This window comes from Staurois parvus, unplaced genomic scaffold (assembly GCF_062004578.1).
Source record: "Staurois parvus isolate SC_StPar_1 unplaced genomic scaffold, SC_StPar_1.0 ptg000101l, whole genome shotgun sequence".
In the NCBI taxonomy this organism is placed as follows: Eukaryota; Metazoa; Chordata; class Amphibia; order Anura; family Ranidae; genus Staurois; species Staurois parvus.
In genome coordinates, this window is record NW_028317897.1 from 1,648,386 (window position 1) to 1,671,637 (window position 23,252).

General features: G+C 42.0%; 1 protein-coding gene across 4 annotated transcripts in view; it reads right to left on the bottom strand.

The window, feature by feature from the left end:
* Positions 1 to 23,252, bottom strand: part of MTERF2 (mitochondrial transcription termination factor 2) — a 63,448-nt gene that overhangs the window by 34,562 nt on the left and 5,634 nt on the right. For 3 of the 4 annotated variants that reach the window (XM_089671204.1, XM_089671205.1, XM_089671206.1), the window contains exon 2: positions 19,662 to 21,709. The exons of the other annotated variant lie outside the window; for it this stretch is intronic. In XM_089671204.1, the coding sequence (XP_089527330.1) occupies positions 20,484 to 21,665 (1,182 nt within the window). In that variant the 5' untranslated portion in view covers positions 21,666 to 21,709 and the 3' untranslated portion in view covers positions 19,662 to 20,483. Of the gene's footprint in view, positions 1 to 19,661; positions 21,710 to 23,252 lie in introns of those variants that run through there. 4 annotated transcript variants of the gene reach the window in all.

Here is a 23,252-nt window from a genome sequence, read left to right on the forward strand (position 1 = left end):
CGCAAAAATTTTGATCGCACAGGCGATTAAATACCACCAAAAGAAAGCACAATTTGTGGGGAAAAAAAGACGTAAATTTCATTTGGGTGCAGCGTTGCATAACCACGCAATTGACAGTTAAAGTAATGCAGCGCCGTAACGCAAAATATGACCTGGTCAGGAAGGGGGGGGGGTAAATCCTCAGGAGGGCAAGTGGTTAATCAACGTTTTTTGGAAGGGTCGTTTTTTGGCTGGAACCCCCCCCCAGAACTAGTGGGTTTCTAGAGGATTTTTAGCTGTAAGAAGCGGTCTAACACTGAAAAAAGTGGTAAAACGCGGCAACCACAAACGCAGGAAACGCGGATAAACGCTATTGCTTAAAAACTCACATTTTTAACACGACTTTACACAGCTAATGCTGCCAGCATTATTAAAAATGCCCAGTGTGCATGCAGCCTTACCGTTTAGGGTTTTGTGTAAGGGGGGGGGGGCGTACTAATGGGTGATTTTTTTGCCTATCCCAGAGTTCTTCTTTAAGCCTAATTAGTTCTAGCCTTGAATTCCACTTTCATTTTGCTTTAACTTCCTAAGCGCAAAACTGGCTGAAATTCTTTTAAGAATCTGTTGCAGCCATAGTAATGGGTTCTTAAAATGGTGGTAGTAACAACTACCTGAATTTGTCACACATGTTGGTACTGTTAGGCCGGCCATACATGGGTCGATTTCCGGATGATTTTCCATTCGAAAATTGGACCTAAGAATAATTGGCCGATTTTCACTCTGTTAGTGGGGCAATGGCACTGTCCGATTTTCGTGGTTCCTCCCCATTTTGTTTATCGGACATGCTGGAAAATTTGTGAAAAATGACTGATTTTCAAAATTATTGGTGGCACCATCGGATTACAGAACAAACAATGTTTTCGATCGAAAAACCGTTCGGAATTTGACCCATTTATGGCCTGCTTTACTGCAACACAAATGCTTGCCTGAATTAGACACAGGTGGTTTTAAAGACCTACGGCCAGAAAATAAATGTTTTATTGAATTGCTCAGTCTATTTCTGGCATATCAACAGTTAGTATTCAGTACTTAAACAGCCAATCACAGGGTACCAGCATTGTCATCTAGAGGTGAGAAACTAGCCTTTAGACCTAACTGCCTTGGAGCTTTCAGAGTGACTCTCCCTATTGGGAAAGCTTCTGACAATTCCATCCTTGATGCTTCTAAAATAAAATCAGTTAAACAGAACATCTTTTCTGATCACTATAGTTTCCCACGATTGACCTACACCAGGGCTGTCTGCAAATAATGAAGACCCACCTTCCCCACCTTCCTTTAATATCTTAAATCAGTATTAAAACTTAATGCAAAAATTTAATATACTGCAACTTACCGATCCTTAGATGTGGTGGCTGCATTAGTTTTCTATTTTTCACTCTCTCTTCACCTGGCGATGCGTACAGAAACAAACCTTCTGTATTAGAGTGTTCTCCACTCTGGATGAAGGAGAACAGGGACACGTCTAGACAGTAGCACTGTGAGTCCGAGGGAGGGGAGTGTTAGGTGTACTAGCAGATTTAGATACACTAACAAATTGAAGTAGAACTCTTTATAAGTATCTACAGCAAACAGTTTTTTTTCTTTTTGAGATAAAGGGTTTACAAAAATAAATAAAAGCAGATCATTGTAAGAACCCCCATAAGTGTTAAATGGTTTGTCTCAACCCTTCAACTGTTACATCTGTAGTCAGTGGTGTATTTAGGTTTTGTGCTGCCCTAAGCAACACAAACATTGGCTCCCTCCCCTCCACAGAGAGACCCTGACACCGACCAACACCCCCCCCCCCATAAAGAGTGCCTGACATTGACCAACAACACCTCAGCCCCCCACCCTCACCCGAGAGAGCCTTCCACTACCGCCATCCCCCCATACACCAGCAACTCCCCCCATCTCGGCAAAAGAGAAGACACTCAACTTCACAGCTCCTGACATCCCCGGGAACAAGAGTCAGGCTCTGCATACCCCATCAACAGCCCGCAGCCTCTCTCAGATCCCACCTGGTCCCCATGCTGTGTGTGTCTCTTCTTCCATCCCTTCTTTAGGGGGGTGGCGCTGCCCCCCTGGAAAATGCCGCTGCCCCCTGAAAGATGCCGCCCTAGGCAAATGCCTTGTGGTAAATACGCCCCTGTCTGTAGTACAGCTTGTTTGGGTGAAATTAAAGGAAAGAGAGCCTAGAAAAAAGAAAACTAATACAGCCACCACATCTAAGGATGGGTGTGTCACAATTTAATAAATGTTTGCTTTTGGGTTTATTACTGCTTTGACAGAAATGCTCATTTAACTCAACCATTCCAGTTTATGGTGGAAGCTGTGCCAGAAGATGGTCCGAATGTGTGATAATCAAATCATTTATTGATGTTTGTGACTTGCAACTAGCGTTATTCTCTTTGTTCATGTTCTCTTTTAACTCATTATACTGTATAGATAAAAATAGAACCAATACAATACTTTTGGGTTGTTTAACAGAAGCATTTAAGGTGTCGTTGAAATGCTAATTGGCTCTGTTTATAAATTATTTGAAAGTAATAAACAGACAAGAGCATGCATTCAGTCATTATTACAGCGTAACAGCTAATGAGCAGCCTAACTAAAATTAATTGCCACCTTGGCTTGTTTCCTTTCTACAAAGTTATACACAAAGAGCATTTGAAGCCCAACTCCAGACCAATATTTTTTAAGAATAGAACTGATATCAGATTTGTATTGCTTACTAGAAAAGCTGGCTTTTTCTATAAATGGATATTTGATGGCCCACCATTGGCTGAGCCACCAATATCGCATTAGGTATTTTGGGGACAGTGTGGCACAGATTGCAGTCTTTGTCCTCATTGGGGAGATTCCGTGTCGCCTGGATAAGAAATAAACAGGATGGTGTCACTGCTGAAGGAAACACAGCCAGCAATACAAACTGAAAGACGTTCATATTCTTCCAAACCAAAAATCTGTGTTTGATTCCTCTCTGTTGAAGAGAGATGTCCCATCTCTTCCTGCCCAGCATTCCCCTTGTCCTATAATGACTAAAGATGGCCATCAAATTCAGCAGGGACCAGACAAATTTCGATCTGTGTTTGGCTAGCTTAGAAGAACCACAGCACCCAGAGAGGGACTGGGTATACTGGAGGTGTTTCAGATTCTAACGGTTCATCATCCATGGTTGTTCTTGAAGAGAGCAAAGATTGTGGCAGAGCGGCAGGACAGGTAAGTATTAAAAGTCCGCTTTAGCAGAGAACCTTTTAAAATTTCTTTTAACAGAGTCACTTTAAAGTGTTAGTAAACCCAGGACCCTGTATCCACTATATCTGGTCTCCCACAGTACACACAACATGGAAATGCAATTATTGTAGTAAATATAAACTGCTAAATACCTTTTATCATCAGCAGTATATAGCAATCTTGTGACTTATATCAGTGTCCACCTGAGCACTGGTTAATCTTGTAGGAGGAGTTTTCATACCCCTCTGACTGTTCCATAAGGCTGCATAACCCCTGACCCTCTGTCTGGACAGTGCTGGTTGGCCCTGTGCTGATCACATGCACCCTCCCAAAGAAAAGAAAAACTCTCTAGCCATACACACTAAACTGAGCATGTGACTCCCAAAGCTCTGTACCGCAAGATGGATTGGGGACGGTAGAAAAGGGTGAGGATCAGAGGAGACAGGAACAAACAGCCTTTTAACACAATGCGAATAATTAATCCCTTAGGTTCCATAGTGAGTATAACAAGCATGCTTTACTGCATAGACTGTTGTGGGTTTAGTAGCACTTTAAGGATCTGAAACAAAATGTGTTAAATCTTATGCATTATAGCTGACCTCTCTAAAAAACTGGAGCGTCACATTCAGTATAATTTATTTTTTCTTTTGTTTTGCTATGGAAATGTGATCAGTTTATTTTAATTTTATTAGTGTGTCTTCAAATTAAAAACCTGGTTTCTATGTATATTTCGTATGGTTGTATACTTGTTTCTGTGTATACATTAGATAGACAAAAGTTTGTGGACCCTGATTATCACACCTATATGAGCTTTATAGACATCTCATTCCAAAACTACTGCCATTAATATGGATTTGACCCCTCTTTGCATCTAAAACAGCCTCCACTGTTTTGGAAAGGCTTTCCACAAGATTTTGGAGTGTGGCTGTGGGAATTTGTGTTTATTCCTCTAAAAAAGCTTTGTGAGGCCAGGTAATGAATTTCGACAAGAAGGCCTCAGTCACAGTTTGTATTCCAGTTCATAAGGGTTTGAAGTCAGGGCTCTGAGTAGATCCTCCACACCAAACTCATCAAACCATGTCTTTATGGAGCTGGATTTGTGTACAAGGGAACCGTCATGTTGGAACAGGGAAGAGCCTTCCCCGAACAGGTACCACAAGGTTGCACATTGAAAATTGTCTAAAATATATATCTCTGTTTGCTGTAGTACCATTCACTGGCCACATCTGAACTCAATCATTTGGAAGAGCATCCATACATTTGGCCATATAGTGTAATTTCCTTTTTGTATATGTATACCCTAACAACAAACTTTTCTATTTTGTTCCCTTTTGGTCTTCTTACACTGACAGTGTTTTGTGATATCTGGTTGATAAATGCAAATACCTGTAGCTTCTGTCAGAAATTGTGCGAGCTTATGCTTTCTGCACTCTCTGCCAATGGATGATTTGTGGGGATTAAGAGGTGGTAGGGGATGAGCAGAGGTCTGAGTTCTTTGCAGTCACTGCAGAAATAAAGTAGGCAGGGCTGACACCACATGCTTAGGAATTCAGAGCTCAAAATACATTGGGCTTGATTTACTAAGGGCTTGTTCACACTTGACTGTTTTTCCAGCTCTTGCCAAATGCCCCTATAGCGTTTGACAAGCGTTGGTCCAGTGTTTGCGGAGCGTTTTTAACGCTCCGCAAACGCCGCATGCGCGGTTTAGCAGCGGTTGCTAGGCATTTGCCAAGTGGTAAAAACGTCCCTCAAACGCCTATAATGAAGTTTGAATGGTGTTAATGCTCCGCAAACGCCAGCTGGGCGTTTGCGGAGCGGCACCATAGACTTGAATAGGAGCTCAATTTTACAACCTGCCAGCATCCTAATAACCAATTACATCATTAGTTGAGGAGGAGGAGGTCGGGTGCCTGCACAGCATCCTTGTTTGCCCCTCCCCTGCCCCTCTTTCTTACAAGTGGGGTCACATTAGCTGAGTGAGGGAGAAAAACGAAGGGAGAAACACTGGAATACTAGTCAGTACCAGTTTGAATAAGAATATTTGCTTTGGAAGAATGAATCACCTCTAACGTTGGGTGTCCTACGCATGTGGATATTGCTGCATTATGTAAAACTATTAGAATAGTTTTTTTTACATTTTAGAATGAGGTGCCTTGAGATTGTCTATAATTTTAAAGGATGCCTTTAATGAAAAAAGGTTGAGAAACACTGTACATGGACTTCCTCATAGTATTTGATACAGTGCCCCATAAACGCTTAATTTACTAATTGATGTCTGTTGGCATTGATGATAGTGTATGTACCTGGGTAGAAAACTGGCTACAGGAGCATGTCCAAAGGGTGGTAATAAATAGTGCATCTTCTGAAAGGTCTGGAGTTGTAAGTGGGGTACTCCAAAGCTCTGATCTGGGACCAATTCTGTTGAACTTGTTCAAAAACATTGTAGAGGTTGGTATAAGTAGTTTAATCTCAGTATCGGTTGACAATACAAAGCTAAGCAGAGCAATAACCTCAGAACTGGATACAGCAACTTTACAGGAAGACCTTGACAAAATAAAGGGGTGGGGCAACTACATGGCAAAATAGGTTTAATACAGATAAATGTAAAGTAATGCACTTAAGGGCTAAGAAAAAAAAATGTGATTTACTCACTAGGAAGAGAACTTCAACGGGAATCAAAGATGGAAAAGGATTTGGGGGCCCTATTAGAGCACAAGCTCAGCAAATACATACAATGCTAAGCTGCAGCAGGCTCGCAGACTATTAGCATGCATTAAAATTTGTATTTACTCAAAAGATAAAACTATACTTCTACCACTTTAAAAACTCTGGTCCAGCCACTTCTTGAGTATGCCATCCAGTTCTGGTCACCAGTCCACAGGCAGGATGTGCTAGAACTAGGAAGAGTTCAGAGAAGGGCAGCACAGATAATAAGGGGACTGGAGGACCTCAGTTATGAGAAACGGCTACAAACATTAAATGCATTCTCCCTGGAGAAGAGATGTTAAGAGGAGACATGATCGCCATTTAGAAATATCTAAATGGTGATAGTAGCATACAGAGAAACTATTCAGTCTCAGGTGGCTAAAAAGAAACGTGGCCACTCAATGAAGTTGAACAAGAAGCTGTTAACATTAAACTTCATAGGGTGTTCTGTACAGGAGGTAAGGATGTGGAACTCCCTTCCACAATTGGTGGTGTCAGCAGGAAGTGTCCATTAACCTAAAAAAACACAAAAAAAAAAAAAAACTTTCAGATGGGCATCTTAGCGAACACAATATACATGGATATGGCAGACACAAACACAGGCTGAACTGTATGGACTGGTGACTTTTTTCAACCTTACCAACTATGTAAGTACTTTAACATGCTTGGTATCAGCCATCGAAGTCAGTGGACAGGAAAGCTCAGTGAGGGGAAGACAGATGCAACACAAGGAGGCTGCATTGTCAGGCTTCTTGCAGTGTAAGTAGCATGTAAGTAGCATGCTGATAGGAGGAGAATCACTGTGCTTCTTCAGTATCATGCAAGGGAGTGGGGTATCAGCAGGGTTGTGGTTGTTTGTCATGTCCTCTATGTTTACCAATAAACCTATTGGGCACTAAGTCTGGGAAACATGAGAGGTCTATCCCTGGGGTGAGTTCTTCTGGGCTACACCAGGCATCTTGTACAGGGTCTCTCTCTCTCTTCAAGCACATAGAATACTTTTGCTTTAATGTCATTTCCACCAATGCCTTGGGACAAGGCTGAGGTCGTCGTCAGGGATCTTATGGCAGTGTACACTTGCCTTATGCCTGTGTACACTTGCACAATTATTTTCCAGTTAACTCTCGGGTCCCTGTGTAAGTGTACTTCTTCCCACTGTAGCTTACAATTAGGTGGGCCGAATTGACCAATGACCACATCCACTTGTCCAGCATTTCTTACTACCAGTCCTGGTAGCAGCACGGAACCCCGCCACATAGCATGGGCACCATCGTACACTTGACTTTAATTCTTGAACTTCCATACCTCTGTACAGGATGGGGAACCTCAGCAATGCGGTTCCGCCCTGATTGCTATTTGAGACAGATCGCAGTGTAGGACGTGCTGACAACATTGCTAAAGGCAATTCCACCTATAACACATATGTACACTTTTCGGACATACTGCGCACTGCTGTACTCGTGGCAACCACATGTGTAACTTGCACTAAGGGGACTCTTGAGTGTTTTAACTCTTCATACTCCATGTGCTAATGATCCAGGCTGTAGACTAAATGTAAAGTTGTGCCGGTTACTTGCATTATTCCCCTTTGCATAACTTCAGACCAGGCAAAAGGCAACGTTTCAGCATGTTACTGAATAAAGTATGACATTACAAAGTCCAACATAACACAGTCTTTTCCTAAGTCCCTAATCCTAACCAGGCTATGTGCTGTCCCTGGATACCTGCAGAGGTTAGTCTGTGTAGTTGTGACATCAAATGAAGGCAAGTTCCAGAAGTTGGTCTCTTTGAGGTGAACCCCAAGTCTTTAAGATGTAAAAGATAGTTGAACCATTCCTACACCCTTCTCCTGGTATCATTATCGTCGAGGTTTCCGGGAGACGGCCAAGGCTGGGGAAATGAACCGGCCTTCTCTCACAGCAGATTGTCTAGCCTCTCCCACCAAGGCTAAGGGTGCAGAACACCAGCCACCCGCTCTCCCTGGACCTGGCCCACTGTTACAATTTATACTCAGAGGTGCAGTGGGTTGGACCCAAGATTCAGGCAAAATGCCTGAGAGAATATTAGCCCCTACCGTCCCTTCCAGAACACCACCTACCTAGCTAATTCTAACCCCCTTACGGTGGGGTGGAAACCTATAAATAGAAGTGAAACTGTAGCAGAGAAAAAATCAGGTCCCTTCCCCTGCCAGGCAAGACTATAATGTGTGTCAGAGCTGTGTAAATCTTAGGACTGGATGGAGATAAATACATACCTTTTTTACAAGTTATGTATTTTTTCTGTGTATTGAGCGGTTTGTCTAGAGTTTTTAGAGTTTAGTAGTGATCCACACAGTGATATTAGGGGGACCACTTAGTGGCTCAGCATGTGGAACTATAGTATTTAACAGAAAATCAACAAATATCTACCTTTAGACGGATTGGCTTGAGTGCATAACAATTTTCTGGCTATCTGATCACTTGCCAGTAAACCAAATTAGCTAGACCTAGTTGCAGAGATCAGCAACATATATTGTATAAAACATCATCGTTTTCAGCAGGTGAAGGCAGATGCTCCAGGCAGTTTACAACCACCACGTCATCCAAATTTATAATTAACTGAGATATCTGCCACTTTTATAAAGAAATACATCATATTTCCCAGTTCCAATCATAAAATAATCCATTAGACCATACGATGGCTCCAGTGACCTGATAACGTCATAAAGATTAACGAAGGGCACCGATAGTCAATGAGTAATTTATCCATACTAATTCAGTAATCCCAGAGGGTACACCAGAGGCTGCCGTCTCATACATAATTCCACAGAATGCCCATAATGCAATGCAAAGAAATATTTACACGATAGCATCGCGGTGTGAGAAAATATATATTATAGCCATAAAGGTTTAAAATATGTAAATTATATGTAAACCCAATCACTTATAGCTCATATTGTAATATCATGGCAATTACCCAAGTCATTTTTCATATTTTTAAATCTGCAGCTTTCATTAAAATATCAGTTGATGCTGACATGATTGGTCTTGTTCAGGAACTTCCTGTTATAGAACTGTTATAAAGCAGTCCATCCCCATCTCCCGATTGTGTTCCAGCATTTACAACTTGTCTGATGGAGATTTCAGGTGGCCATTTATACAGGCATGGTCCACTGTTGTCATCATAAGGAGACCCACACAGAGAAATTATGTGCAAATCGCTAAAGTGCATTCTGGCAAAAATGGTTGCAAACAGGCTGCAGGAAATAAGCAGCACCAAGATTCAACATAGCTTTTACAAACTCCAAGCAGGCTTTCATGTGTTTTGCACTGATAAGAGGCTTCCATCCAGCCATTCTGCCATAAAGCCCAGATTGGTGGAAGGCTGCAGTGATGGTTGGCCTTCTGGAACTTAGTCAGAGTGACCATCGGGTTCTTGGTCACTTCTCTTACTAAGGCCCTTCTCCCCTGAATGCGCAGTTTGGCTGGTCGACCAACTCTTGGAAGAGTCCCGATTATGGGTGCCACTGTGCTCCTTGGAACCTTCAGTTCAGCAGAAATCTTTTAGTTGCCTTCTACAGATCTGTGCCTTGCAATAATCCTGTCTCTGAGCTCTGCAGGCAGTTCCTTTGACCTCATGGCATTTGCTCACATTATCAGCTGTGAGGCCTTTTTATACAGAGGTGTGTGCCTTTCCAAATAATGTCCAATCAAATTAATATTCCACAAGTGGACTCCAATCAAGGTATATAAACTTCTCAGGAACGATCAAGAGAAATGGGAGGCACCCGAGCTAAATTTTAACCGCCGCCCACCCTATAGTAAAATGACGGACGCAAGGCGGTTCTCTCGTTCAGGGAGGACATCATATGACGTCCTCCCATTCTAAACGCGCATGCGCGGCTCCTGGAGCGCGCAGCGTGGCGATCGATGGTGCGCTGTGTCCCTCGGACACAGCAAATCACCGATCCACGGAAAGAGCCGAAGATGTCGGCTCGGTCATGTGATCAGCTGTGTCCAATCACAGCTGATCACATGTAAAGCAGGGAAATGCCTGTCAGTGCTCAGACCATACAATAAGATAAGGCAAGCTTTCCAACATGATAACGACCTCAAACACACCTCCAAGACGACCACTGTCTTGCTAAAGAAGCTGAGGGTAAAGGTGATGGACTGGCAAAGTATGTCTCCAGACCTAAACCCTATTGAGTATCTGTGGGGCATCCTCAAAGGGAAGGTGGAGGAGCGCAAAGGTCTCTAACATCCACCAGCTCCATGATGTTATTATGGAGGAGTGGAAGAGGACTCCAGTGGCAACCTGTGAAGCTCTGGTAAACTCCATGCCCAAGAGGGTTAAAGCAGTGCTGGAAAATAATGGTGGCCACACAAAATATTGACACTTTGAGCCCAATTTGGACATTTTCACTTAGGGGTGTACTCACTTTTGTTGCCAGTGGTTTAGCCTTTAATGGCTGTGTGTTGAGTTAGTTTGAGGCCACAGCAAATTTACACTGTTATACAAGCTGTACACTCACTACTCTACATTGTAGCAAAGTGTAATTTCTTCAGTGTTGTCACATGAAAACATAGAATAAAATATTTCCAAAAATGTGAGGGGTGTACTCACTTCTGTAAGATACTGTATATGTGATTTTGCATTCCCAGGTAGGGGCGCACGCCACCATTCGCGGCTGTCAATCACCGGGTTCCGTCCAGTAGATTACTCGCCGGCGCCCGGTGATTGCCCAGGATCTCTGATGGGGGGGGGGGGGGGGAGAACTGTATGTAAACAATACAGTTGTCTCTGTCAGCTCGTTAACCCTTGGATAGCCCCAGATGTTAACTGCCCAGTGCCATTAGTGCAGTATCAGTGCTTTTTATTAGCACTGATCACTGTATTGGTGTCACTGGGGATGTCAGTGACACCAAGTCAGTTACCCCCAGTGTCAGAATGCCCACCGTAGTCACACTATAAGTTACTGATCGCCGCCATTACTAGTAAAAAAAAAAAAAAAAATCCCAGTATACTGTATATTATTGTCACGTAAACCCATTAATTTACATGTATTGGAAAAAATTTTTTTAGCAAAGACATGTAGCAGAATACATTTCAGCCTAAATTTATGACGAAGTTTGATTTTTTTTACTGGACATGTTTAATAGCAAAAAGTAAAAAATATTGTGTTTTTTTTCTCAAAATTGTTGGTCCCTTTTATAGTGCAAACAATAAAAACCGCACAGGCAATCAAATACCACCGAAAGAAAGCTCTATTTGTGGGGGGAAAAAAAAAAGGACAAACTTCATTTGGCTGCAGTGTTGCATGACCATGCAATTGTCAAAGTAACGCAGCTTCGTAATGCAAAAAATGGCCTGGTCAGGAAGGGGGGTAAATCACCTGGAGGGCAAGTGGTTAAGGAACCCCCAGCAACCTCTGGAGCAACCCCGGTTGAAAAACCCTGGCATAGGACATCCCTATAGTGAAGGCGAGTCTGTCTGACTTTGTAGACTAGAGTTGGGCTTTGAGCTTAATTTTTTCAACTTTAGTAAGGAACAGACTATAGTTTCCATTATCCTGCCTTCAGTGCTCCAATTTAAAATACTTTTGAAGAAGCTATAATCCACCTTAAGTAGTAACTATTATTATTCAGGATTTACATAGCAACAACAGTTTGAGCAGTGCTTTACAAAGTGAAGGTAGACATTACAGTTACAATACAGTCTGGTACAAGAGGACACAGAGGGCCCTGCTCGTTAGAGCTTACAATCTAAGAGGAATGGTTGAGCAATACAAAAAGGTAATAGTTGGGGGATGAGCTGATGGAGGAAGTAAGAAGCAGTTCACTAGTTAGAAGCAGGATAGGCTTCTTTTAAGAGAAGGGTTTTCAGGGATCGTCTAAAAAGGTGGATGGATTAGGAGATAGTCTGACAGATTGGGATAGGGAGTTCCATAGGATGGGAGAAGCTCAGGAGAAGTCCTGTAGGCAAGCATGGGAGGAGGTTATATGGAAACTAGAGAGCAGAAGGTCTTGGGAGGATCATGGAGAGAGCGATTTGGTTGATATTTTGAGACCAGGTTGGTGATGTAGCTGGAGGCAGAATTGTGGGTGGCTTTGTAAGTTGTTGTTAGTATTTTGAATTTTATTCATTGGGCGAGTGGAAGCCAATGGAGAGATTGGCAGAGAGGGGTAGCAGACACTGAACAGTTGTTGAGGTGGATGAGCCTGGCAGCAGCATTCATGATGGACTGAAGAGGGGATAAACTATGTAAAAGTAAGCCAATAAGAAGGGAGTTGCAGTAGTGGAGGCCAGAGATAACCAGAGAGTGAATTAGAAGCTTTGTGGTATCATTGTTTTTCTTTTTTTCCCCTCTAAATCCTCAGGGTCAGAGGCCAGACAAATGTGAAGACTAGAAAAACAGTTCTATTACAATGCAGCAGAGACACTAATCAGAAAGGTGCACTCAGCATTTCAGAGTAATGCGCTACAGGCAATTTGCTTCTCCTCTTAGGAGAACAACTGATTTGGCTATGGTGAGCGAATGAAAGCTTTGAGATTCATTTTCTCAAAACACCTATCTTTATTCTCCTAAAGTAAAGTTCCAGTTGAATAAAAAAAAATAAACAAAAGGCAGCAGCTACAAAAACTGTAGCTGCTGACATTTAAAATACACTTACCTGTCCCTCTGTCCAGCGGTGTCCTCACCATGGCTGGTTTCACCGGCTGTCTTCTCTCCCCGGCATCTTCCATGTGGGCACCCAGCTGTGACATCTTGCGGCTTCACAGCCAGGTGCCCACTGCGCATGCGCAAGTAGCGCTGTGCTTTGTGAATGGTCTTGTAGTCTTCTGGGACCTGTCACGTGTCCCAGAACACTACAGGGAGGGAGGGAGGACAACTTTAGCTTTCAATCGCCTTAGGCGATCACACTGGAAGTGGGAACCTGTCAAATTTGGGTGCCACTCCCCAAAGGTGCCAATTCTTAATGGAGAACAAATCCTTAAAGTGTAACTTCCACTTTTGGGTGGAGCTCCGTTTTAATAATAAACTTGAGCTCCCCAAATAACCTGAAATATTTGTGTTTATGCTGCCTCTTCTACAAAAAGTGATCCTGTCGGGATAAAAGAAAATCCTAAAGGAATGTGCCCTGCAATAGAAGAGGTATTATATTCTCACCGTTCTGGTGGCCCATGTCTCCTACCTTCCCTTCATTGCAGCACTGCGTCTTTTGCCAGGCTTTTCAGCATTTATCATTTCTGGGAGAGTCCAATGCATAAATACCCCACCACGCACCATGGTTCCATCCTCTGACCTGTCACTGCTGACTCTAGTGATGTAGGGATCAGAACTACAGTGTGGTTTAGGGGACAAAGGCAGCTAACGTCCTAAAGTGTTGAATGCTTAGAGACTAATGAAAGACACAGGACTGGAAAAAGGGAAGGTAGGAGACACAGGCCACCAGAGAGGCAAGTATAAAAGCTCTTTTACTTAGTGCACCTGCTTTAAAGTGATAACGTTAAATTGTTTTCCCCAATGGTATTACAGAGTGGCACCTTACCTCCTCCTCCTAAGTCGCCGCTGTAGCTCTTTGCTCCTCCTCTTTTCTGATTGCCCCCTCAGCAAGCCATGTGCTGAGGGGGATCATGTGGAGGGGTGCTCCTAAGCTGGGCTGTGTGCTTCCATAGACACACACAGAGCAGTTTGCCCATGTGCCCGCTCTCTTCTCACATTTGAGTGACAGCAGCAGGAACCTATGTCTACCAACGCTGCCTGTGTGTTCTGTGAAAAAAGCAAGAGAGAACAGTGTTGCTACAGACCGGACAGTGCTGGACTAAAAGAGAACTCGGGTAAGTGTTTTAGGGGGAACAAGTAGTGGAACATTTAACAGTTTTAACCTCAATGCAGGGAATGCATTAAGGTAAAAAAGGTCTTGACAACTTTGAAACCACTTTAAGGATTTTCTTTTATCATAACTGCTTGAACCTGGGAGGACATACAGTGAAGGGAATAAGTATTTGATCCCCTGCTGATTTTGAATGTTTGCCACTCACAAAGAAATGATCAGTCTAAAAATCGAATGGTAGGTGTATTGTAACAATGAGAGACAGAATAGCAACAAAAAATTCAAAAGAAATGCATGTCTAACAAATTATGAACTGATTTGCATGTTCATGAGGGAAATAAGTATTTGATCCCCTTCACAAAACATGACTTAGTACTTGGTGGTAAATCCCTTGTTGTCAATCACAGAGGTCAGATGTTTCCTGTAGCTGGCCACCAGGTTTGCACACATCTCAGGAGGGATTTTGGCCCACTCCTCTTGGCAGATCCTCTCCAAGTCGTTAAGGTTTGGTGGCTGACGTTTGGCAACTCAAACTTTCAGCTCCCTCCACAGATTTTCAATCGGATTAAGGTCTGGGGACTGGTTAGGCCACTCCAGGACCTTAATGTGCTTCTTCTTGAGTCACTCCTTTGTTGCCTTGGCCATGTGTTTTGGGTCTGGGTTTCTTTGTGAGTGGCAAACATTCAAAATCAGCAGGGGATCAAATACTTATTTCCTTCACTGTAACTATTAAAGCGGTCATTGCAGAAATGGCTTTTAAAGGTACAAGCTACAGACTGCCTAAGCCTGGTTTCACTGCCTTTTGTGTCACTGATCTTCAGCCAGTATGTAGCCATTGAAGTCCAAAAAGCTTGAACTTTCATTTTGCAAGCTTACTCAAAGTCAATGGTGTTGTTTTACTAAAGGCAAATTGACTGCACTTTGCAAGTGCAATTGCTCTAGAGCTTAGTAAATGAGGTGAAGAATAATCACATGCTAGGAAAATAAAATAAACAGCATTTTTCTTGCACATGATTGGATGATGAAAGTCAGCAGAGCTTCCACTCACTTCTTAAGCTCTGAAGCAACTGCAGTTTCAAAGTGCACAGTCTATTTGCCTTTAGTAAATCAACCCCAATGACTTGTTAGGTAGTGAAGTCTAGATCAGGGTGACAGACATGTGTCATAAAATGACATGGAGGTCAGAAGTAACCACCGAACCCAGCACAGGGACCAAGGACATCCATAATGACAGAAGTATCCATTTGCCTACGGGCTGTGAATTTTTTGTGGAGTGGCATTCTAGCAACAGGAAAAGTATTCTGTCTCTTACTTTGCAGATACTGCTATCATTTTTTTTGACAGGGTCACTTTAAAACTAGTACAGCTAGGTCACTTCTCCTGTCATTGTATTGGCTCTAAGCACATGTGCATAGAAGTTTTGTTAGCTGATGCATATATGATAGAAAAAAATGCACATGCAAAGGTTATCCTGACTAAAAATCGCTTAATATAATTATTAAATAGAAGTGGCTGTCAACTCTTTCTGGTGAAGTTGAAATTGGCCAAATGCACCTTTTTCCTAATGATTCTATAATATAATGGATGGTCTCACTGACCAATTCACCTTTTGCAGGAATATAGAAAAGTTAAAGCATATATAAACTAAAAAACAAATAAATATATTATTTTCACCTGGTGATCCAACCAGTAACATACACTGCTCAAAAAAAATAAAGGAACACTTTGAAAACACATCAGATCTCAATGGGAAAAAAAATCTCATGCTGGTTATCTATACTGATATGGACTGGGTAATGTGTTAGGAACGTAAGGATGCCCCATCCTTTGATGGAAATGAAAAGTATCAACCTACAGAGGACTGAATTCAAAGACACCCCAAAAATCAAAGAGAAAAAAAAAAAAAAAAAAGATGCAGCAGGCTAGTCCATTTTGCTGAAATTTCATTGCAGCAACTCAAAATGGTACTCAGTAATTTGTATGGCCCCCACGTGCTTGTATGCATGCCTGACGTCGGGGTATGCTTCTATTGAGACAACAGATGGTGTCCTGGGGTATTTCCTCCCAGATCTGGGCCAGGGCATCATTGCGCTCCTGGAAAGTCTGAGGTGCAACCTGGCGGCATCAGATGGACCGAAACATGATATTCCAGAGATGTGCGCTATTGGATTTAGATCAGGCATGCATGGGGGCCATTCAATGGTATTAATTCCTTTATCCTCCAGGAACCGCCTGCATACTCTCGCCACATGAGGTCATGCACCAGTAGGAACCCAGGACCCACTCCACCAGTGTAGGGTCTGACAATGGGTCCAAGGATTTCATCCCGATACCTAATGGCCATCAGGGTGCCATTTTCTAGCTTATAGAGGTCTGTGCGTCCCTCCATGGATATGCCTCCCCAGACCATCAGTGACCCACCACCAAAACAGTCATGCTGAATGATCTTACAGACTTACAGGTGGCATAGCATTCTCCATGGCTTCTCCAGACCCTTTCAGATATGTCACATGTGCTCAGGGTGAGCCTGCTCTCATCTGTGAAAAGCACAGGGCGCCAGTGGCAGAGCTTCCAATTCTGGTGTTCAATGGCAATTGCCAATCGAGCTCTATGGGTGCGGGCAGTGAGCACTAGAGTACGCTGGACCCTCAGGCCACCCTCATGAAGTCTGTTTCTGATTGGTCAGAGACATTCACACCAGTGACCTGCTGGAGGGATCTGGCAGTGCTCATCCTGTTCCTCCTTACACAAAGGAGCAGATACCAGTCCTGCTGGTGGGTTAAGGACCTTCTATGGCCCTGTCTAGCTCTCCTAGAGTAACTGCCTGTCTCCTGGAATCTCCTCCACGTTCTTGAGACTGTGCTGGGAGACAAAGCAAACCTTCTGGCAATGGTATGTATTGATGTGCCATCCTGGAGAAGTTGGATTGCCTGTGCAACTTCTGTAGGGTCCAGGTATCGCCTTATGCTATCAGTAGTGACACTGACCCTAGCCAAATGCAAAACACTAGTGAAAAACAGTCAGAAAAGATAAAGAATAAAATGACAGTGGCCTCCACCTGTAAAAGCATTCCCGTTTTGGGGGTTGTCTCACTGTTGCCCATTTCATTACCAAAGGAGCTGAAACTGATTAACAACATTTGCTACTTAAGTGACCAGATCAATATCCCAGGAGTTCAATTGACTTAATGCTATACTCTGTTTAAAAAGTGTTTCTTTAATTTTTTTAAGAAGCAGTGTACTTCCTGTCTTACGGTGCCTACACACACTACCCCACTGTATGAAGGGACAATGTAGCCACGCTTGAACAGCAGCATTGTCGACCTATGGAGAAGGTAGTACTAAACTGGCTATACACCAACAGTTTTTTTCATTCAGCGTGCAGGCTGCATGCCATACAAATGGATAAATCCACACTTCCAGCTATTGTATTCTGACAGCAAGCACTGGTGGCTGTCAGAATACCCTAACAGTGGCTGGATCTGACTGAATGCAGGCTCAGTAATTTTCTGCCTGACTCCCTCAATTTTTCGGGGGGCTGAACTAACCACAAAGCGTGGTTCATCAGAATCCTACTGAAATTTACTCGACTGGACCTCGTATGGACCAGTTTAGATGGGCTGGTAGACATAAGTGATTAACTAATTAAAGCCAAATACTCTAGCTAGCACGTTTTATTCTTTTTGGGTTAAAGATTTTACATCTTTATCCCACAAAAATAAAATACTTACTTTTTCCTTTCTTCCACTCCCTGGTTTCCCGCAAGGCAGTGGGGACGTAGCTCCAGACACACAGATGTCCCCTGGGAAGGGAACATCACCACTGCTTTCAGGGAAGTTACATAACCTAAGTGCGCATGATATAATTCTTCATCTCTCATATGCACAGTATTACAGAAATTTAAAAAAATGGTTGCATGGGAACGGGGACCCAGGCAGCACAGAGGTATGACAAAAATAGGTAGGTATGAATAAAATGTCACAAGAATATAGGCAAGTATGATTGTTTATTCCCCCCTATCGATTCTTAACATGTATATACAATAGGGATGGGGAGGAGGTGAAAGTCCTCTTTAAATGTTTTCTCAACCCTCTAGTTGCCACATTTTCTGGACAGCTTGGTCTGTTAATGGAGAAATTAGAATTTTAAAAAAGCTATAATTAAATCTGGAACCACTTTTCTGTATCCATCAACAGAGAATATGGCATTAAAATCCAACACCATCATAACCTGATAATTAAATGTGTATGAACAGCCAAATCTTTTTTTTCTGTTTTGGATAGAGTAGGGAAGGGTTGCAGCACCCTGTCAATGTATTATTTGCTGCCTCTGTACTGTACTGGAGAAATTTCCTTTCACTTCGTCCATTGGAGGCACAACAAGAAGTTGGAGGAAATCACCCTAAGGTGAATTCCCTTTTTAGCTGTCTTAAGTTGTCCCCAGTTGATGATTTACCCTCACCTCGGCTTCTGGTGACAGCTCTAAAACTTTGGATATCTCATTTTCTCACCTGTCTCAGGGACAATGGTCAACTGGACAAACAGAGGGTAAATCTCCTAAGCAGGGGGCACAGTCAACAATAAAACCTGGCAGAGGTCTACCCTTTCCCCACTCAGCCAAAAAAAGTTCTGCCTTTACATACGCTTTAATCCTATTTTCTAATTAGCTGAGTCACATGGTGTCTTTTTTATTATTATTATACAGGATTTATATAGCGCCAACAGTTTGTGCAGCGCTTTACAAGATTAACTTTACACCCCTTGAAAGCTTCAGTGACAGCTGACCGCACAGTTTGGCACATCTTGGGGGCAAGACCTGGGGAAAAAAAATTAAAAATCACCAGTGAAGTGGCGTTTCTGAACACAACAGTAGGTTATTCAAATCACTGTGCTTATAATGGAACTGTCACTAAAAATTAATTCTCCTCCATCTGTTAGTGCCCCCCCCCCACCCCCATGACAGTATGCAAAAATCACTAGCCAAATATTTAAAACCTGGACTATGGGCAAATCAAAAGTGATCCCTTGCAGTAGGATTGAGCCTGCACTGCAAGGGTTAATTGCTAGTTTATTTCTAGGGGAAATATAAAAAGCAGATATACCTTCCCAGCCCTCAACTCCCCTCACACAAGACTGCTCCCCGCTGCTCCTGAACACCCTGCGGGCACAGCCCTACTGCATGGGATATTTTTTTTTCTGCCCAGAATTGGGCTTTAAGAAGAAGAAAAAAAAACAAAAAAAAACAAACTCTAGCAATATAGTAAAGGCACCGTACCATAGGCTTCAGCTTCCGGCCCATCAAGAGTACATTTTTGGCAAAATATGAAATTCCATAAAAAGTTTCCCAGGAGGCTGTGGGGATCTTGTATAACCTCACCAATGACTATGCTGAAAGTTGCAATCTACAGTAAATTACCGTTGCTATGGCTAATTGTTTTTTTGTTTTTTTTTTAACAATTTCACATAGGGGGACTAAAAAAAACAAGATTAGTTAAAGCTGAACTATGGACAAAATGAAAAAGTACATATATGATACATTTTGTCACTAGCATTAGCACATCAGCTTTTTTCCTAAGCCCCCCTGTAAAAAAAAAAAAAAAAAGGTTTTATTTGCTGTTCCTGTAATAAGATGACGTTATTTGTTCTGCAATGAAATCATGTGACAGCACTGTCACCCTGTAGATAGTCTTAGATGGATACATAATAAAAGATAAGAGGCTGTGGTGAGTGAGGATAAGTGTGACTCAGTCCCCAGTACAACAGTATTAAAGAGAAAACAAATGCCCAAGGGACTTGCAAGGCACAGTAAATTATAGCTAAAAAAAACGAAAAAAAAAAAAAAAAAACACATTCTTTCTTATGGTTTTTAGAAAATAGACATATTAAAATTGTTACAAATTTGGTACTTGATGTTTATTTTTGGATGAGGTGTAAACAGGTAAAGAAGCTAAATCTACATGACCCATGAATTATAGAACACAAGCTCTCAACATCTCAAGGCGTTTCTTGAACCAAGGTTCACTTCTTCAGGAGCTCAGAGAGCTTGAAGGTATGGTATCTGTAATTGTATCACCAGTTCATTCCATATCACATGACATTGAAAAACATATTAAGGGCCGACGAACCTCCAAAAAAAAGCAGATAGTAACTGGAGGGCACTCCACTGGCATGTAACTGTCTTGGCCAGGAGCTGTAATGAGATTTAATCTCCAAATATGGAAAGGCTTCTTCACAGTAAGAGTTGTGAAAATGTGGCAATGACTCCCTCAAGAGTTGGTTCTGGCCAGCTCAGTGGATTGCTTTAAAAAAAAAAAAAAAAAAGGCCTGGATTCTTTCCTAGATACACATAATATAACTTGGATACTAACATTTCTAGGTAACGTTGAACCAGGGAATATCCGATTGCCTCTCGGGGGATCAGGAATGAATTTCTTCCCCTGCAGGAGTAAATTGGATCATGCTTTGCTGGGTTTTTTGCCTTCCTCTAGAAGGATGAACTTTTGTCTTTTTTCAGCCAGACTAACTATGTAACTGAAAAAAAAATCCACAGGCAGAATCACCAGCAAATATGTTGTTTTGTTATTTTACCCAAATTTCCAATTACATTTTTTACTAAAAGGTCTGTCTTCTTAACTAAATATCAGTTCATCGTGAGTTTTACATCTTGCCAACCTATGTTCATGCCTTCCACGTAAACAGGCACTTGCACATCATTCCTTTACATTCAATGGGGCAACAGGATTAAATAAGGGTCTCTCGCTTTTGACTTGCAACTTGAAAAACTTGGCCTCAAAATCTTTCTTAGTCCCATTAATCACCTCCAGGCTGTGGTCCTTTATTTGCCAGCCTAGCTGTTTGACTTTTCTTGCTCTGAACTGTATAATTTGCGGTATGAGTTCTAAAATATTGGGGCACTCCTTAATTTGTCTTAAAGAAGCACCTTCTTGGAGTAAATATTTCAGTCGATCTTCAAGAAGTGGAACAGAATAATAAATAAGAGCCGGACATTTCATAACCAGCTGTCTTAGTTCTTCAGCGCTACAGTCAAAGGTGGTTTTGGTAAACAGAATACCCAGTTCCATGTTACTGCAAGTCATGTCAAAAATAAATCCTTTAAGCTTGGACAGAAGTTTTAATACTTCTGCATCTTTAAAACCTAAATTCTGTAGAAATTTCACATTCTCCTTAAAAGCCAAAGAGGACTTTGAGAGCACAAATGGATCTTGACTTAACAATTTCATTAACCAAGGTTTAAAGTTTTCCTTTGTACCACCCAGACTACAGTAATTTTCTTCCAGAGCATTGATCATTTTCTTATTGTCTTCAATCTGATTACAAAAGATCTGTGGAGCGCTTGCTAACAGCCGGCAAACTATTTTCTTGCCAAGTCCTAGGTCTTGCAAGTACCTGATGTTGTCTTGTTGGTTTTTGAAACTCTTATAACCGAAGAAAGAATCGGGAAACTTTTCGATAATGGTGATCAATTCCTGGTCTTTGGGACACACCAAGTTCCAGATGGATTTTTGGACCTTGATCTCTGCAGGCTCCTGTAGAAAGGCTTCGGGATAAGACTCTAGAATATTGGCCACTGTCATGAAGTTTGCTCCCATTCCTTTCAGGATATCAGCTGTCTCTTCTACGTACGCCACATCCTTACACAGAACCCAACCTTTTAATCGGCGAATCTTTTTAATATTGATGGATAATTTATAGAGGCTTTCAATTGTTCTTTGGTTTTCTTCTCCAAAGTTTTGCCCATTTGCATCTGATTTTGCAGCAGTGTATGTCCTACTAACCCCCATGATGGGTACGTAAAAATGTCTGCATCGAAAATTGCTTATCCCCAGCCCATTTTGGCATCTTAATACAGTACTTGCAAAAGTTTTCAACATAACTGCTTCAAGGCAGTGTTCATGGCAATGTTCTTAAATTTATCCTACAAAAAAAGGCAGCATATATTAAGGGCAGATTAAAACATAAAGGCAAGGAAAACAGTAAAAACTACAGTCTTCCCACAATTTTAATGTGATACAATAAACTAGAAAAAAGGAAAACTGGTCTGATGCATTTCAGACTGGAAGCAGGTCCATAGTCATAGCACAGTATGTATAGACAGTCATGGGTCTGGTACATATAGTCTTCATCTTAAATTAAGAGCAGTGCGTACTGTAAGCTTTTATAAAGCGTTTGTAAAACTTTCAGTGAGCTTTAAAGAGACTCTAGCTGCCCACCTACTGACCCACTTATTCATTATACCCTTCCTAAACCCTCCTCCTACACAGCCACCACAAATACCCTGTGCTTCCAGGTATGGAAACATGTGAGTTCCTATGAGCAATGGCGAATCCCTGAGCCTAAAAACTGTTAAACGGGGTGACACAAAGCTTACACAGGTTGCTTGTGGCATCTGCAAAGGAAGGAGTAAAGGGGGAATGTGAATGTGAGCATAAGGGCTCATGCACACATGGAGCTGTGTGGCCCCCACATGGGGCCATACAGTACCTAGAGAAAAGTCTTCCTCAGGAGCCATAGCTGCTGCATACAGCCACCCGAAGAAAGGATAGGATACAGCTGTACAAAGGTATAGGTCAATGCCTGCATAAAACACAGACAGACATATACAATTTTACGTACATGCAGAACGGCTATAAGTCCATGTGTGTATTTACAAAAGAAGTGTCACATACCTGTGTACAGATGCATCCTGCAACCTCTATTGGAGGTTGTATGTGGCAGCTGTTGCTCATGAGGAAGATTTTTTGCAGGTTCTGTATGCTCTTCCACATTGTATGGCCCCCTTACGGTCATGTGCATGAGCCCTAAGTGGGTCAGGAGGTGAGCTATAGAGAGGCTGTGCTCTTTCCAAACCCCAGGAAGATGTAAAAGACACTTAATAAATCTCGGTATTCATTAAAGAATCATTAAAGTGGTTCAAAGGTCTAAATGTTTTTTTATCTCAAAGCTTTATTAATTCCAAAACCAAAAATGTAATATATTGCATTCTACCAATCCTTAGATGTGGTGGCTGCACTAGTTTTCTTTTTCTCCCTGTTTTCATCTAGTGACCTGGCCCATAATACACCTCCTGTACTGGGGTACCTACACTCTGGATGAAGGAGCACAGAGCAGATAATTATTTTAACACTTTTTTTTTTAATAAAAAAGTGCCTTTAGTATCACTTTAAATGTATTTTTAAATGCAAGTAGTGTAAGCGCTTAAAGCTCAACACTGAGCAGAACAAACTTACCAGTTATACTTTCCTTTCTCTCAAAAGCAACCCCTCTTCATAACATTCATTTTGTACATTAGGCAAATGTGATGGGGGAAGTACAGCTCTTGCCATACTTCCAGGCCACTCAGATGTAAGTGTTGCAGGTCTCATAGACTTCAGGGCTATAGATATGTCTCAACTCCTTTCAACATTAGAATCTTATGCCACACATCACCCACTCGTGAAGACCAAGCCTTTTCTGACACT